This window comes from Leuciscus leuciscus (assembly GCF_965113295.1).
Source record: "Leuciscus leuciscus genome assembly, chromosome: 1".
NCBI classification, from domain to species: Eukaryota; Metazoa; Chordata; class Actinopteri; order Cypriniformes; family Leuciscidae; genus Leuciscus; species Leuciscus leuciscus.
The window spans coordinates 40,338,511-40,358,250 of NC_138725.1; the positions used below are offsets into that span (position 1 = coordinate 40,338,511).

The window sequence follows — 19,740 nt, forward strand, 5'->3', positions numbered from 1 at the left end:
GTGCCGGTTAACCGCAGCGAGGCCAGCGCATGAGCTCAGTGTCGCCCGCGCCACAGCCATGTGGTTCCCATCAGCCAATCACGGAGTGATTTATAAGCGTTTCAGCATTCTCCGTCACAGCCGACATAGCAACACTGTACTATAATAAACTGATGGAAATCGCTTCAGCGCACTCTCGCGGCTAGAGAAAGTCATGGTGTGCATGTGACTTTACTAACGTAAATAAACTGCCGTACAGTATCAATCGCCCCGTATTTGTGCATCTGTGGAGAGCGGCTCACCCACAGATCCATCTGTTGACTGGCTGGAGTGGAATATGGTGACTGACACGATGATTAGCGCAGGGATTTCATCATGCCGATTCAACCAGTGCTAACCAGAGCTTGGCATTTATCAGATTAACGAATCAGACAACATCAGATGAGAGTTTAGAAGATTCAAGCAGACTGCTTCTTGAACAATCAGGTTTTTTCTATTTATTTTTATTTTGTGCAGAATTTTATGTTCAGCAAAGCAAGAACTCTCTAGAAGAACCATTTTTTGGGTGGCTGAATGAATAAGGGGTTAATATGGCGCTGTCATAGAAGAAACATACAGTGAACAGTCTGTAAAAGAACCGTTTTTTAGTGTATAGAACATTTTAACAATCTAAAGAACTACAAAGAACTATAAAATCAGTTTTTTTATCTGCATTATGGTTCCACGTAGAACCTAATAGAACCACAAAGGTTATTTCCTTTACAGAAAGAACCTTTGTGGATCAATTAGGTTCTACATGGAACCATACTGTCAATAAAGAACCTATATTTTTCAGAGTGTAGGTATCTTGAGTTAATTTCAGTGTTCTTGATGTTTCAGTACAGGTTCTTCTTCAGATTAGTGTTTACAGTTCCAGGAACTTTAAGGCCCAAGTATCTAGATGATTTTCTAAAGAACTAGAGAATTAAAAGTTATTTGTGGAGTTTTTAAAGGAATCTAATCTAATCTAAAATACAATCCAGCAGTATTTAATCACCTTTTATGTCAGTTTAAAACTTTCTATCTTCTATGGAAAACAAAGTTGAGCAAAAAGATGAACTTTAGCAGAACGTTGACACTAATCTTACGGAAGTGGGCAATGAGACCCCTTCTTCCTAAGTCTTGTGTTCCACAGAAGAAAGTCATGAGTTTGGAAAGACATGAGAACTCCTAAAACTAAAGGTTCTTTATTTCCATGATGGTTCCATGAAGAACCTTTCCATTGGAGAAAAGGTTCTTTGCAGTGGAAAAGATTCTTTAGATTATTAAAATCACTACAAAAATGCAATGTAAAAAAAAATCTGAAGTTGAGAAAACTCAAACTTGAGGACTGAGCAAACTCAACTTATGGGAAATTAGTTTTTTATCAACTTAACAATTAAAGCTAGTCTGCTATTTCAACCAACATACTATAATAAGTTCAACAGACTAATGTTTTTTTTACTTGTGGATCCAAGTTCAATAAGCTTTTTAAGCAAAGCAGAACTTTCTTAGTTTGTCTAACTTGTGTTTCACTTTGTTTAGCAAACTGACAAGATTATAAAGAGTTACTTCTATACAACAAACACTACAACAGGAAAACAAACAAATTCCGAATAACAAATATTTGCCATCATATAGTTCAATCAACCAATAAAATAGATTTGTCTGACTAAATGGAATTTGCATTTTTCTTCAGTGTGGTTCTTTTAAGAATGTTTCACTTAACGGTTCTAGGGGGAACCAAGAACCCCTTTTTTTTTAAGTTTAAAGTTTTAATTAAAAGCAGACTTTAATTTCTGTGTCGTCTGGCATTAGATTGTAAAATCCTTTGGTAACCTTCAGGAGATGTAGATGTTAGAGTCTGTGTGTGTGTGTGTGTGTGTGTGTGTGTGTGTGTGTGTGTGTGTGTGTGTGTGTGTGTGTGTGTGTGTGTGTGTGTGTGTGTGTGTGTGTGTGTGTGTGTGAGAGAGATTTTAGTCGTGCTTGACACACCATTGGGCGGAGGCTTGATGTCTGCTTCTCCTTGTTGGTTGGAGTTATCCGATTGTCCAGATTCTGCAAAGCCGACAGAAAGAGAAAGAGAGAGAGAGAAAGGAAGGAGGGAAGAAAGAGAGCCGATTAAACATGGGACGTCTGGGTTCAGTCCAAAGGTGCCAGAATCAATTAGCAGATGTAGAACATTCAGAATATTCTCTGCCAGCACACATTCAATGTAGCGCTGAGGCGACGCAGCTGGAAATGAGACATGCAAAATGTGCTCCGGTTCTGGATCATTTACATGATATTCAGGAAAGTTTTGGACCTTTATACATGAAATCTGATGTTCTGTCTTGTTAGTTGGAATTTGACTTGTCATACACTATCGTTCAAAAGTTTGTGGTCAATGTGAATTTTTGATGTTTCTGAAAGTTGTCTTTTATGTTCACCAAGGCTGCATTTATTTGATCAAAAATACAGCAAAACTGTAATACTGCGGAATATTATAGCAATTAAAAATAATTGTTTTCTATGTTAATATATTGTAAAATGTAATTTATTCCTGTGATCAAAGCTGTATTTTCTGCATCATTACTCCAGTCTTCAGTGTCACATGATCCCTCAGAAATCATTCTAATATGATGATTTGATGCTCAATAAACATTTCTTATTATTATCAATGTTGAAAACAGTTGTGCTACTTAATATTTTTTGGAAACTGTAATGCATTATTTTATTTTTTTTGCTGCATAGAAAGTTCAAAAGAACAGCATTTACTTGAAATATAAATCTTTTGTAACAATATAAATGCCTTTACTGACACTTATGATCGAAAATGTTTTATTTAATTTAATTTTCTTAAAAAAAAAATGCAACAGTAGTGTAAGTTTGTCACATTACAATTACTATTGCTCATACTTTGGATTGGTGTGTAAACAAACCTGTAAAGTACTAAACGCCTGCACTACAGACTTGAATAATACCTCAAATTACATTGCTTTCAGAATCAAATTCTGCCTAGGTCAATAAATAATATTATAATAAATTATATTCTATTATTTTAATATAATAATATCAAAATGAAGTCATAAAACCACAAAACAGTCTTTCGACCATGAAACAAGATCTTTAGCCCGGCAACACAGACCCCAGGTGTGTTAAAAAAACACTTCAGGACTTGGTCAGCCGGGTCTACAGTTGTTGTTTTTTTGTCTTCTAGCGAGTAAAAACACAGCGATACACACTTTAGGCTAGTCCATTTTAGGCTTGAAGTTGCGCTGCTAATCTGAAATATAAATCTGCAAAATACACATCCGAGAGCAGCCTGGTGAAACCCAACTCTGCCGTATAGCTCATAAGATGTAGACAAAGGCTGTTGTGCAGCCATCGAGTTGTTTTGACAATGTCTCTGTAGGCTTTTTATCTTAGAAAGTATAGTGATCTTGGAGAGAGACCAGACCCCTGCGGCTGTTTGAGTTGGCCAAGACTCACTAACCCCTTTTTTCTATATGCACCGTGGTTTTGACTAACTATAGACCCTCAGAAGGATGTCACTTGGTTACTTTGGCCTTTCCATGTCTCTGCTGAGCATTGATACATATGTCACCTCTTCAGCCAATCATACTTATGTTAATTAAGTGTTTTTAGCATGTTTGCTAGTTGCTAGGGGGGTTCTGGGTGCACGCTTGCTAGCCCATATTCTGGTCTCAATAAATGGCTTGAATTTGTCCAAAGTATGAGAAATAGCAGTAGTGGTGTTTAGCCTTAGCATGCACCACTAATTACGTGCATCAACAGAATGTGGTTTAAAAAAAAAAAACACTATACGTTTCGAAGGAAAAAACAAACACGTCAGCCCCCTCTTTCCTTCTTTTCTCTCTCTCGCACCCCTCGTTCGCTTGCTGCTGTTGTTGTATGGAATCCTGGCAGCCATCTTAGCGCTTGGCAGCCATCTTAGCATTGGCGGTACCAGAGCATTCCAGCTAGCTTACAAAAGCACCCACACACAGACACACACTCCTCTCACAGAGAGAAAAACTCTCATCCAACACACTATACGCTAAAAGGCTCGCAAATTAAGGTTATTTTCAGCTACTTGTGCTAAATGCTAATTGACGGGGGAAAATATCGCTTTTTGTTCGCAGAAGCTGATACTGTGAGCTGATACCGTGAGCCGACACGTCAGTAAAGGTGTTTTAGCAGACCCAGTTGGATGTAAAGCCCTTTAATTTACTCAAATTTTCCATTTTCAAAAAATAAATAAAAATGAGAAATGATGCCTTGCCGACTAGTAGAAATAAAATATGCAAGTATTTTAATATTTAATTTAATTTAAGTGCTATATAAGTGCTGTAATCTGGCAGCCATGTGCAGGCCGGTAATGATCAAATTTCACTGGATTCTATAATGTAAATTGGATTCTAATCAGAATCATTGGCTGTGTCTGAAATCGCCCCATACACCCTTAAAAAGGGCACTATTTGAGGGGATAGACCCTCAAAATGTTCCCGAAAACATATTGGACGTTATCGAGTGCACTTAGTCTATCCCACAATAATGAGTGTAAAACTGATGTACACTCAATGGGTAGAGAATACCCATAATGCACTGTTTGAAACAGTTTGAGGGTCGTGCCGAATGAATTCCCACATCTGACCAGATGACACAGTCTCTGAATTCACTCGCTCGTTTTCATTCACTCTTTCAAATGGACCATATTAGTGGAGTAATGTAGGGAATAGTGAATGAGGGTATAGAGGGCAATTTTGAACACAAAACTAAATACCAAAACAAAATAATGGCTACCAATGGATTGTGTGAATTCAGAACAGCTATATTCCGAATTGATTGGCGCCCTCTGGTGGTGTGGAAGTATGAGTGCAGCTTAAGGAGACGTCTCGGATGACCTCCAATCCAATTACATGGCACATTAGTGAAGCTCACTATGCAGAACTGGACGCCAGTGAATGAGAGAGGCCGCGCTATTGGGCACAGACAAAGCGTGGATGAGCAGGGGGCCAGATCATCAAAACTCAAACACACAAAGGAGAGACTGTCCATTATTAGAGCACAGACTCCAGCCTATGGAGTCCAATCAACACTGTTATCAGCATACAACCACACACACACAGACACACACACATGCTACTGCATCCAACAATGTTCATGCTAATCCTTATCTTCCCAGCACACACAGTCAAAGGACCCCTGAACACACCATGCCAAAGATACTGCGCGACACACACACACACAGTGGCAATGGGGTTTTAGCATTACAAAAGTGTCTTTACAATGAAAAAGCACTTCTTCAGTAAGTTTAAAATTGAAAACGATTGTTTGACAGGGTATTTAAAACTATTACCATGCCTAAACAGCAAGTGCTGATCATTCACACACCCATTTCTTACAAGACGTCTAATTGATTAATTTAGCATGCACATATTCATAAATGACTGCGCTTGTGAGAGCAAGACATATTTGTTATTATATTCACCATTTTGGATTGATCTGCCTTTTGTAGAGGTAAACTTAATGGGTTTGACCTAGGATCTTCAAAATGTGTTCGCAAAGGCATCACTTTGTGAACTAAACAAACCCCTGACCCTGAATATTCAACTTTGACACATAAGTCAACCTGTGCCATCTGTAATTTTACTTTAACCACTCAATAATCACGCAAATCACCAAAGCATCTACGCTAAAAATCTACATGGCATCCTAACTAGCGCTTCCCAACTAAATACACTTGTTTATTGAATATTACTTCAAATACTACTAGCAAATAGTAGTACTACCACAAATGGTTCAACAATTTGTTATTTGCTTCTGTATGAGGGTTTTATAGTTCAATTTAACTCCTAGCAACAACTCTAAAACAATCTACAACATAAAAAAAACATGACATCAACTGGAAAGCAAAGTTGTTTTAGAGGCGGAGCCTCTAAACTGAACTCATCTGAACTGATTACATTTCGATTAAAGATTACTAAAATATAAACGTATAATCTGATCCCCAAACTTTTTAACACAAAAAGTATGTGCACAAAAAGCCAACAAAAAGTACAAAAGCACAAAAAGTAAAATAAGAAAGTAAAAGGGTCAACTTTGACTTAACTTTAAGTGAAACTGGTCCAAATTTATCTTTACCCTAAAGAGAAAACATTACCTCTCTCTCTTTCTCAGTGTGTTTGTGTTTTAGTTGGAGAGACATGTTAGATCCCCTGGATTCAAACGTCAAGGCTTTTGATGACAAATACGTGGAAAATGTATACCGCATGAAAATGTGCAATGCATTTCCCTGAAAAAAACAAAAACCCAATGCACACGCCTCCACACCCTAGGTACACACACACACACACACACACACAACGGTGCAGAATGAAGAGGCAGCACAGCTTTTCCAATTGGGTTTTGCTTAAGAGGTTTATCGGTATGTTGCTAAACATTCTGACCTTTTTTTTTAATCCGTAATGCGCTTAAAATGTTCCAAACCCTCCTAATCCCCACGGCGATCCCACACAGATGTTCTCTGAGCTCTTTTATTGGACTTTATTTGAGTATTTGCCCCCCTCCACCGGCACTTATTTATTCATTTCCTATCTTATGAAAGCACACTCCATCCTGTGCCCGCGCCCCCTCAGCCCTGCGTTTCCCAGCAGCCCCTGCAGCGAATGAAATCAGGCAGCTTGTGCTTTTAAAGGGGGTCTATACCTGCTCCGGACCCCCCCGGCCCTGTGCATGCTTCTAGATTAATATGTATGTGAACGCTCACGGGGAGCGGATATGAAATGGGAACGTGTAAAAGTGGCAGGTGTGTTTGGAGTTTGCATGTAAGTGTGTGTGCAAGCATGTATACGCATGCATATGCACACGGGTATTACGGTGAAAAACCGGGCATGGATTTGTGTTTCCTCTGGCACACATGTCTGTGGGCACGTATGTGCATTTGTATGCGCCTGGGTGAGTGTGTGAATGTTGTCGATGCAATCGCTGGCCACACATATTGCATATTGAGCATCGTTTGCATGACGGCTGTACATGTCTGTGTTAGAGGATCATTTAAAGGGATAGTTCACTCAAAAATGAAAATTTGGTCATTGTTTACTCGCCCTCATGTGATTCCAAACACATTTAAATTTCTTTCGTGGACCTTAAAAGGAGATGTTTGGTAGAGCGTTCACGCTGCACTTTTACTCTATATGAAGTCTTTTGAAACCTAATTTTTGACATACAGTATGAGCCATATGAACTCTTTTTATGGTGCTTTAATGTATAGTGCTTTTGGTCACCATCCAATTCTATTAAAAAAGAAGAAGAAAAAAAAAAGATATAATCTGACTTCATGTTTTCCATATTTCTTAAGTTTCTTTTTTTATTACAGCTTAAGAAAATGCTTTTTCCCCAATAATTTTCTTCTTAATTTTAGCTTTAGTATATAAAGAAGAAAAAAAACTTCCTCAGTGTTGCAGATTAAAAAATGAAAAGCACTATTATTTTAGTATTATTTGTATGTTATTGTATTTAGTTTTAGTAATATTTGTGCTTTTGTCATTTTTATTAGTTTTGATTTCTTTTTATATTCCCATTCAGCCTTAAATAATTTTTTATTTCAGTTTTTAGTTTTAGCATAGTACTTCAACTTATTTTATTTCACTTAGTTGCAATGCAACATTTCTCATTTTCATTCAAATGTTTCAGCTAATATTTATATTATAATATATTTCAGCTTTTTTGATTATTTTTTTATTTTATTGTATTTAGCAACAACAAGACTGTTTTGGAACATCATAAGGCTAAGTGAATGACGACAGTGTTTTCATTTTCGGGTGAGCTGTCCCTTTAAGGCCCTTGCGCGCACGTTCTGTTTACGGACACACAAATGTAGATTCTCTACGTTTCTGTTTACGCATGTGTGTGTGTGTGTGTTTGTCTGGTCTGGGTCATGCCAAAGAGGAGCAGGTGTGTAGGGATCTGCCCTGCATCGCCCGCTGCCCATCTGTGTGCCCGTCTGTGCCCGCTCCGTGCCAACTACACACCCGGCGCACAGAAAGACGGTGAGAACCAGAGCGGGGAGGGGGAATAGAGACGTTCACAACAGCAGCTTTAACGCAAAAGAAGCGTGGACACACGGTATGGCTGAGAACTGAAAAACTGGAAATGAAAAAAAAAAAAAAAAAGGAGAAAAAAGAGAGAGAAAAACAGAGCGAGAGAAAGTTGGCGTGCCGCCCATCTCTTTCATGTTCTGTCCTCTTCTCGTCTGATTAGAGAGATGTAACCAAGCAGCTGGCACAGATAGACACAGTCTGCCGCTCTCAGAGGATAACGGCCAACATCTAATCTATACATTTACTATGTACACACATCAAAGATACACACACACACACACCTTATCGTAATCTAATCCATTTACTAACCATGCAGAACTGAGCCTAAAGGAGAGCGATAACACACACACACACACACACACACACACACACACACACACACACACACACACACACGGACGCATCTCTCCGTGGGTGTTTTGTACGCTGTGATTTCAGTGCCGTCGCCCCAATTTAGCATTTAAAACTTCCATCTGTATTTACATCGATGCAAACACTGCCACTTATAAATGCAGCACACATCAGTGTGTGCGAATGCAACGTCTGGCGTGCAAATAGTATCACAGTGGTGATTGTGATGAAATCTGAGTGTGGAGGGGTGCAGTAACTCTCAGCGGCCACCAGGGAGCGAAGGACACAGGAAAAAAGGGTTTGCTGACCTCAGAAAGGTAAATGTTGGCCTGAAATAAACGTACTTTTATTTAGAGTAAAACATGTGGTCACACTGAAACGACCTGCCGGTGAGCTAGGAAAGAAGATGACGTGCTACACCTCAGAGAGAATTTAAACATCTTTCTATAATGTTTGCTTTCTTTTGAACTCCAAAGATACACTACAGTTGGGGTCGGTAATACTTTTATGAAAGAATTCTCTTATGCTCACCAAGGGTGCATTTATTTGATCAAAATACAGTAAAAACAGTGAAATTGTGCAATATTATTACAATTTAAAATACCTGTTTTCTATGTTAATATATTTTAAAATGTAATTTATTCCTGTGATCAAAGCTGAATTTTCAGCATCATTACTCCAGTCTTCAGTGTCACATGATCCTTCAGAAATCATTCTGATATGATGATTTGATGATCAAGAAACATTTATGATTATTATCCATGTGCTGCAACAATTATTGTGTAAACCATGATATATTTTTCTTCCAGAATTATCATCAATTACCATTAATGCAAAGTTCAAAAGAACATTTATTTGAAATGGAAATCTCTTTATATATATATATATATATATATATATATATATATATATATATATATATATATATATATATATTTATATATATATATATATATATATATATATATATATATATATATAATGTCTTTACTGCCACTTTTGATCAATTTAATGTGTCCTTCCTGAATAAAAATATAAATTTCTTTCAACAAAAATAAAATAAAATAAAATCTTAACCACTTTTAAACGGTACTATGCAGTATGTATTATTCTTTAATGCAGGCTTTAATATTCATATAACAGATTATTTCTAAAGATCTCTATTTGAAGAAAATGTGACACTGTTAAATGGTCACTAAATCAATTTAATTTAATTTAAAGTAATTGAGGGTGTTTTTAGTGTCTAAGAATTCCCTGCTTGTTTTATAATCTGAAAATATCACATCCGACTGTTTTAAAAAAAAAAACAGCACACCTGTACTCAACAAACACATGACTTGAGATTTAATTCACATCTGTTATGCTATGAATTATGCATGAAAGTTGTATACTTAGCGTTAGGGGGTTTGTTCAGATCACTAACACCAAGTATGAACCTGAAGTATAGTGATTCTTGCCTTAGCAGCACACACCACTAATAAATGATAACTTTCTAAGTATGTCTGTGCTGTTTGGAAGACTGTTTTCATGTGAGAGATTCATAATCACAGAAAAACGGTTTCAGAAACTACAAATCAGGCGCAACGTGAAATAATGGGGTTCTGGGATGATTGTTTACAGGCTGAAGTATGTGAAGTATGCTAACAAGTCAGCTTGTATATCAGAGTATAAAAGATATGAGGATGATATGAGTGTGTGTGCGTGGATCATGTGAGGCCAGTTTCGCCAAAAAGAGAGATTGAAACCGAGAGAGGGAGAGACAGACAGGGAGAGAGACGTGGCTGAGCTGTGGGAACGTCGGACCTTGCCAAGAAAGTGGAGCAGAGGGAGTGTAGAAGGAAGAGCGAGAGAGAGACGTGCTGGCTGAGATCAGAGAGAGTTGGTCTGTTCTTGCATGATGGAGTGAACGCAACAGAGCGAGAGCGGGGCTACGACCACAATAACACACACGCCATCACACCCTGACCTTATGCGTGCGTGTCCTCAATTCTTTCTCTATGGCTCACGCAGGGGATTGTGGGATTGAAAGCAGAGTGAAGCAAGCAGCGAGAGCATCCAAAACCTTAGTCAAAATGAGCAAACACTGAGGTGTAGGCAAAGACGTTGTCATATATACTATATATATAATATATAATGTGTGTGTGCATAACAAATATAATATTTTTAGGGCTGTCGATTTAACATGTTAATTTAAGTAATGGGAAAAAACTACGAATAACGAATTTGATGACGAACATGAAGCGGGGCAACAGCTCACTGCGTGATGAAGCCTGTAGAACGGGCCAAGTTCAAGATCTCAGGGCAAAAATGCCCCTGTATTAGTTTTTGTCTCAAATTTATGTCATGATCAGAAGTGGGACAATAAATCGCTGCATCACGATTCGTGGATCGATTCCAATATTTTCCGAATGCATCGCCATTTTCTCTTGAATCGACTCTGGCGCCGTAGGCTAGCTATTAACTGGACGCTCAAATGCTCATGAAGAGGAGCGTTCATGCATTCGTCTGAGTCTGAGAATGCACTTGCACCTCAGAATGCTTTTATGACGCGAGATTAACGTAAACAGCCCACTGCAAACAGCCTTGTAATTCGCTTCAACCTTTTTGAACTTCATGAATGATTATTTTATAGAAGGTTCTAGCGGTGTGTGTGTGTAAGGCATGGAAGCAAGCAGAGTACGGCTGTTTCTAAAGCACGCAGCGCCATCTGCTGTTAAAAACTAAGCTCAGAATCAATTTGAGAGAGAATTGCGGTGCATTCGGAAAATCTCAGAATCAATCCAGAATCATTTCTCGATTCATGATGCATCAATTTATTGTCCCAGCCCTAATCATGATGTAGAAATATCACACGAGCAACGAGCGAAACTTCACACGAGTGATGTTTTTGTCCCGAATAGCAAGAGTGCAAATGTGATACTGATATAAGAAGTGTTATATTTTAGACACAATATTGTCTGTTTTTGCTCAATTTAGCCAACAAAAATATAAAGCCAAAGTACTGTCGTGTGTCTCTGATCAACACACAGCGGTGTTTCGTTTCTGAATGAATCCACGTTTTGAGTGAATCAAGCAATGATTCAATGGCTCATTCCTAATGAGGGCCATTTACTTCATTTCTGACTGAATCAGCCGTTTGAACGAATCGAATGAATGATTCAATGACTTGCTCATTGAGACATTTACCGCCACCCACTGGCAGTTTTAGTTTCTTATTTAGAGTATCAATTCATTAAAACAATTATTTCATATTTCCATATGAATAAAAAGCCTATTAAAAATATAGTTCACCAAAAAATGAAAATTCTGTCATCATTTACTCACTCTCATGGCCACTGAAGCCTAAAAAGTTTATGTACAATAAATTCTGTTGAATCAAAAAGAAAAAATGTCTAAAGCTATGTTGTGTAATGTCTATTTTGTAATGTCTATTTTCTCATTTAACACAATAATGACTTTAAATAATTTTTTAGGGGTAATTTCTCAGCCAAATCTGATGTGCTATTAATTTGATTAATTAATCGCACACACACACACACACACACACACACACACACACACACACACACATACATATAGGGTCCACATAAGGATTTAAAAAAAAATTTATTGGTATATATTTATAAATAAAAATGATATAAATTAATGTGAATTAATGTGAAAGTATCCAGTTCACATGACCTTCCATAATGGCCACATTCAGACAACAGACATTCCCACCTCAGAAAACTACCGACATCATGAAATTACAGATGTCTGTTAACAAATGCAAGTGAAATGTCATTTAAAAAAATAAATAAAAAAATCACTATGAAGAGTACTTTAGAAAAGCGATAAACAAGCAGTAAATCACACTCCAAACACACATTAAGAAACACACATTGTAGTTGGTCGATTCACATGTCAATCAGACGCTCTCTTCCCGTGTAATGGACGCTTTTTGACCAGAATAAGATGTAAAGTGGACCAGGCTTAATGCCGAGACTACTCTACTCTCTCTTTGTTTCAGGGCGTCCATCTGGTTTTCATGTGAGGTCTTCCCTCTTCACGACACCATTACACAATGCACACACTATAAAGTACCATTCACACACCATTTCTCTGAAATCCAGCGCAGGCTGCATCTCAATAACAAACCGGCCCAAAAGAGAGCAACAACACAACCGAAACCCAGTGCAGGGCCAGTCTCGCTTCTGTTACACAACTGCACAATCAAAACCATGAAATCCAGAGCAAAAACACTCCAGCAGCTGAAAACCCTCGCTGGATTTATTTGGGCTGGTAAACGCACAGATAATCACTCCAAACTGAGTGGAGGTGTTTTACAAGCGCTGTAAAACTACACACAAACACATAAAGGACCGGCTGTTAAAGAGCGCATGTGCTTATTTCAGCTAATGAGCGTCTGAATGGCAGAAAGAGACAGAGAGAGATAGTGTGAGAGAGAGAGGAGCGTGGGATACGGTGGGCTGTAGCATGAAGGAATAGTTCAACTACAGTCACCCTATTAGACTAGTTGTTAGCTGCACTACAAGCTACTGTACAGAAACAAGTTGCTCACTACATTAAAGGCATTTAAAGTGCAAACTGTCTTTTGAAATATATTTCTGAACATGTTTTAAATTCAGAATTCGTGTTTGGGTACACAATCAGATTGCTTTTTTCAAGTAATTAGTAAAGTAATGCATTAGTTTTAAATATACAACAAAACATCGGAGTTACTTTTTTAAATAAGTATAGCTCAAGTTACTTTGTTTGACTGACAGCTCTCCTGTCCCCATGTTGAGAAAAATCGTAAGTTCAGAGGTGTTGTGAGCGTGGTGTATTCCACGAAATTAATGAAAACGGTGAAATGCAAACTCAGAATTTTACACAAACCTGCAATAATTAAGTACGTTAAATAATAAAATTTTACTTTATGTATTTAATCTCACTTTATTAACCAATGTCTTTGCTGCGGACCTTCAATGATCAAATTCAACCATACGAATAAGCAAAAATGACAAAAAAAAAATCAAGTGTGTTGAACTTTCTGCTTATGTCCTATTCTTCTCCGATCCAGAATGGCAGCTGAAATGTTTGAGTTGTACTCTCTAACGTACATCTCTAACGTACAGGTGTGAATTAGCATTTCCTTCAGCCTGATGCTTTATTCATTTCACTTCTGATGTTAAAGGGCCTTTAGATTTGCAAAAAGATTTTTTTTTTTTTATAAAACGCAAACAAACAAGCCCAGTACGGGTGAGAAAAAGTAACTCAACACATTACTTTCCATAAAAAGTAACTAAGTAACACAATTAGTCAATTTTTTAGGAAGTAACGCAATATAGTAAAGCATTTCCCCAACACTGTTCAGAAGTGTATTTTTCTGATAACGGAGATCTCATTTAGGGTGCAAATCGGAAAAATAAAATAAATAGAACTAGAACTCATTTACTAATAGTGTTGTTATAGTTATAAAATTATAAATGATAAAATATATAGTATAAAATAAATAACTAATAAAAACAAATGAAATGAAAATTAGAAATGTTGACAACTAACTTAAATAAAAGTACTACAATTACTAAAACTGAAAAATACAAATACAATAAAAATATTGAAGTAAAAATAGAAGCTAATTCTTAATATTAATAAATATTATAATCATATATAAATAATACTAAAATAACACTGCTTTCAATTAGTTAATCTACAGCTTTTTCATATACTAAATCTAAAATTAAGATGAAAATTACAGAAATAAAAGCATTTTCTGAAGCTGAAATAAAATAACACAAAGAAAAACAACAAATAGTTAATTTTTTAAATCATCTGCTGCCTTTGAGTCTCTGTGAGATGAGACATCCCACCTGCAGATGGCGCTATAGTGAGACAACTTATGAGGAAATGAGGAAGCAACAGAGTGTGTGAAAGAAACTCACCAGTTCATATGTCCGAGCATTATCTCATGATCTGATAGGGCGAACAAATAAACATGTCTAGACTCTCTATTTTCTTTAAAAGCCTCGAGTGACAGCCAGGCCCGCACACACACACTTCCTTCTGTTACATTTCCCCCTATCCTACACACATTACTGATACACAGCACCATGAGAAAAACACACTACCCAACAGCAGACGGACCTCTTCATGTCCTGCTTGTAGGAATGTGAGAACGGGATATTTTCCTCCATTTCTCCCAGTCAATCTGTGAGGAGTAACTACACCTGAAACTAAAATGAACCCCATTTACTTCCTTAAGTGTAAAGCTTGTTGCATTTAATAATAAAATAACCCAAATCATGTTCTAATCTAAAAATACTTCACATTATGGAAATAAAATGGGTTGTGAATGAGAAGAAAGAAAAAAAAAGTTTGTGTTCCCACAAGTGTCTTTAAGGTCATTTAAGGAGATCTGCGCGTTCAAGCTTTTAGCGGCTCACCATCGATCCCACGCTCAAGCTAATAGATTCCCATCATCTATCAATCCACTCATAAACCTGAACTAGCGTGATCTAATCCGGTCTCTGTCGGTGCAGAGTTAAGCCTGTATCTCATCTGTCTCTGGGCCTGTTGGAGCAGATAAGACGTTAATGCTCTCAGCTCGTTCATCAGGACGCCACCTCCACGATAAGAGAATATTAAATCAGATCCTGTGTCAGGAGGTCATGCGTCAAACTCATCCCGGTCATAAACACCAGGTTAAATCTCTCCGTCTGTCTCGCAGGAATGAGGAACGCTGGCAGTGCGTGCGCTCGCTGAGAGGAAACAGAATCCCACAGGAGGAAACACCTCAGACCAGACCCAGAGGATCCATCACGGTCGTCCTCCCAAACACCTCGGCTCATCTTGCTAAAAATGCTCTTGTACAGTTAATGATAGTGGACAGGGACCAGGGGGAAATACTAATTGCAATTTATCTGATAGAAATTACAACTGATTTATAAAGTGACTTAGAAAAAAGCTCAAGGTTTATGTGCTTGTTTGTTGGGCTACACATTTGGGCCAATTTTGTTTGATTATATATCAATATGACTATAATAATAATAATTATTATTATTATTATTACTAAAGAATATTAAACAAAATAAGAAATATAGATATTTTAAGTATTCACTGTAAAATAAGTCTAAGAAAATATTACTATTACTATAAATAATATTATTACTACTACTACTACTACTACAAAATAAATATTTAACAAAATAAAGAAATATGAATATTGTAATATTTTACTGTAAAATATAGTATTTAAGAAAAAAAATACCAATATAATAATTATTATTATTTTACAGTGAAACTGCAAAAATTACAATGTATTACAATTACAATTTATCGTAATTTCTTCATTTTCAAACATTAAACAATCTTTTTTTTTTTCGAGTGAAAGACTGCAGGGAGCTCTTCAAGCTTCTTTATTGTTGACAAAAGCAGGTTTAAAAGTGCATTTACTCATTTCATTAAATCCCAGTCTTCGTGATTTGATAATCGCACTAAGCCGTATCACGATTTTCAGATTTGTTTCAATTAATCGTGCAGCACTAATAGGGATTGCAGCCGTCAATCTCCATATCTGACAAAAAAAGTATTGAAAAAGCACCATAAAGATGTCCATATAATTTGTGCGCTATATTCTGATAGCTTTACACTAAGAAAAAGACTGAATTCAAGTCATTATTCAGTGAAAATCTAGTCTTAAGCCGAAGTCACCATTCGCTTTCATCGTGTGATAAAGGGCACATATTTAATGGCTTATTGTGTTCTACATGTAAAACAATTCATAAAAATCATTGCACTCATATTCATAAAATCATTATGAGCGACATGAAGATTCAAACAGAATTTTCATTTTTTAGATGAACTGTCCCTTTAAGAATCTCAGCCTGATGAGACAATTCAGTCTCAAATATTTCAGGCTCAAATAAACACTGAATCTCAGCGAAAAGCAAATGTGCGTAAGTAACACACCTCAAACAATTCTTTTAGATTAACTTGGTACAAAAGAACAGAGCGTTTTTCAGCGCCTGGGCAGAGGAGAGTTGCAGGAGAGTCTGAGGAACTTTGGGAGCATGTCGACAGTGTGGAGAGAGACAGAGACAGATAGAGAGATAGAGAGAGAGTGTGTGTGTGAGAGAGAGAGAGAGCTGAGGTATATGTTGAGACGAGGGTCTGCATCTGTTTGGCTCTCGCTCCATCAGAGTCTAGTGTTTCACACTACGCCTCTGGGATCTGCCATTCCAGCCAACGCTTTATGAAAAACAGCTTTGGAAAGAGATAGAGAGAGAGAGAGAGAGAGAGAGAGAGAGAGAGAGAGAGAGAGAGAGAGAGAGAGAGAGAGAGAGAGAGAGAGAGAGAGAGCGAGAGAGGAGGACGAGGGGGTGAGACTAAAACAGGAAAAGCAGAGGAGGTGTGAGGGAAAGTGATGGAGAAAAAGAGAAATAGGTGGAGGGATCCGACAGAAAGACAGAAACAGAAAAGCAGATGAAAATGCGGGGAGACGTGCATGTGTGCGAGCAGAGATCTGAATGAATGAAATTAAACAAGACTGACAAGCCATAAAAACTCAGGAGCTACACCGTTCATTATAGGCCCACGTGGAATATGCCGGATTTTCACCCATTTACTGCACTAATTTTGAGGGAAAAGCGATGGGAATTTTCTCTGGGCTGCAATTTTGCGGAATAGAATTTTGGAACGGAGCCAAATGTGCTACACAATTATTGCAAGCTGAAATTATGATCCAATTAGGCAAAAATTTTAAGAAATAGCATTGTTCACATGATCAAAGTATCTTCTGATGAGAATAAAACACTAGTTTGTCTGTTGACAGAAACTTCATAATGTAAAAGTGTTCGGAAGTGACTAAATGCATGTTAGCAGAGCTAAATTAAATGCTAAATTCAATTTCAAGTTATTTATTTTCCAATAGTACTAGACCTGTGCAATTAATCTTTTGAGAAAAACCATCATCCCAAGCTTTAACGGCTCCCTGTGGTTTTGCACCAAAATAAAACCAAAGTGAAGAAATTATGAAAGCCATAAATAAGTATTGGGTTGCACCTTATTTTAAGATGTCCTTGTTACAGTGTAACTACACATTTAAGCACTGAGTAATATTAATTAACAACCTTTACTTATTATATAATTAGGTTTTATTAGGGTTAGTTGCATGTAATTATGTTATTATTAGATATTATTATTTCTTATACTCCATTTTTATTTTACACTAAAATGTTAAAATAGCAATTTCTTATTTTGTTTCATATTATTATTAAGCAGTAATATTATTAATAGTGAGCGAGCTATTTATTTTTATGAAGCTTAATTAGAAACGGAGAATGTTTCATTAGAAATGCCATGATGAAAAGCAGAGTTTACATGTTGTGACAGTAATAGTCGGAGAGTATCGCGGGAGGGACACACACTGGAGAAGGGGACACGGACACTGAGAAAATAATGGACTGGAAAAATCCGATTGCAAAGGTTGGAAATGCACTTAGTTCATGATTCACTTCTGGCTTCCCACCCTGTTCCTCCCTCTCTGCTCTCCTCTTCCCTCTGTTTTTTTATGCCTCTTTTTTCTTTCTCCCAACTATGTCTCTTGGTTGAACAGAGGTCTATTAATATGAAAAGCAAAACATGAAACGTCAAACTAGGCAGAGAACATCACCATAAGTAGGAGAAAAATTAAAACATATGTTGATGAAGAAAAAAAATTGCAAAGACAAACGATAGTTTGGAAAATGAACCGATTCGCGTTTGTTTCACCCTTTTTTCTATAACGCAACAGCAATGATAGGCAAGTAAAAATCTCATTCTATTTCTCCAGAGAAACCTTTTTTTTTTTTTTTTTTTTTTTTTGAAATCGATTACATAAATCTTTTGAGATCTACCATAAGTTCCTGGACTGAGGTTGATAAATGATGATGATTAATGCAAGTCAGCCAAAAGTCATGTATCATTGCTGAATTCACTGACACTACACTACCCACAATTCTTCAATGAGATCCAGATAATTCATATTTATACTATAGTCAATGACTTGTATTCATGAGTTTTACATTGTACAATCGTTAAATACGTCAACGGAAATGCTTCAAGAAATGAGCATTAAATTCCCTGATTAAATAGATTTTTACCTTATTTATACACATTTTTTAGTTTTTCACTTCAAATCAAAGTTTGCAATGTTGAGATTCATCTCAGAGCTGGTTGGTTGCAAACTTTTTTCCCAATGCAAATGGAATTAAAATGAGCATTTTTATTTATTTTTTATGCAATGAATATAGACAGACAGATAGGTAAAAAAAAAATAGTGCAAAATATAAATATATAAAATAAAAAAATAAAAAATAACATTGTAAGATTAAGAAATGCATAAATATATGCACTTAAAAAAATAGACATAGATATAGATATAAATATACACACAGACAGATTAAAAATTTAATAAAATGTAAAAAAAAAAAATTGTAATTTATAAAATAAATAAAACATTAAGATTAATACATGGCTTTGAACTGAATTTAAACTGCATATGGAGAAAATGATTAGAAATATTGATTAAATATTGTTAATAAAAATTAACATTGCTAAGTTGAATAAATTCTGCAAAACATTTTGTTTATTGTTAGTTCATGGTACCTAAAGCATTAATTCATGTTATATTATAACCTGTATAACTTTATGTATTAGAAGCATTGATAAAGCCTTTTCAGAGTCAGTGTCTTTGATATTGCAGTCTTGCAGCGTGAGGTCCTGCTCTTGAACTAAACCCAAACTCATCTCCAGGTTGCGTGAGCACTGAGTTGATGTAAGCAAGACCTCTATCTATCTGTCTCCATCACTTGCTCCTAATCTCTGCGCTGACCACCCTGACATCCCTCTGACCGAGTCAGCGGCCCCTGTCGCTCACGTCTCCTCCTCCTCATCCTCTTCTTACTAAACTAATCCCTGCAGCTTTACATCTTAAAACTCCCAGAGCTGGAGTACATGAGACGCCAAAGAAATTAAAAAGCTTCTTGAGTGTACAAGCTGAATCAAATGACATGATGTCTCCTCTAAACACTCTGGAATACGTTCTTCTCTGTTAATATCCCACCCTCTTTCTGCACCAGTCAGATCGCTCTCTTTAGCTCGCTGCCCTTGTGTCTCTGGCCAACATTGGTGCTAGCTGGAACGCTTCGTTATGTAAGATTTACAGGCTGTGGTTTCTGGCCAGGTGGACCAGCGGGCCACAGGAACACAAACTGGCTGTAGTGGGGCGAGCAGAAACCGGCCAACCTCACTCAAATAAAGTCACATCAAATCATCTCTAATGGAGAAA

The 19,740-nt window shown here is 36.9% G+C and overlaps 1 protein-coding gene across 16 annotated transcripts in view; it reads right to left on the minus strand.

Annotated features, from left to right (window-relative positions):
• nfixb (nuclear factor I/Xb) overlaps positions 1-19,740 on the minus strand; it is a 168,923-nt gene that overhangs the window by 43,547 nt on the left and 105,636 nt on the right. For all 16 annotated transcript variants that reach the window (XM_082181111.1, XM_082181110.1, XM_082181104.1 and 13 more), the window contains one exon: positions 1,993-2,055. In XM_082181111.1, coding sequence (XP_082037237.1) covers positions 1,993-2,055 — 63 coding nt within the window. The remainder of the gene's footprint in view (positions 1-1,992; positions 2,056-19,740) is intronic.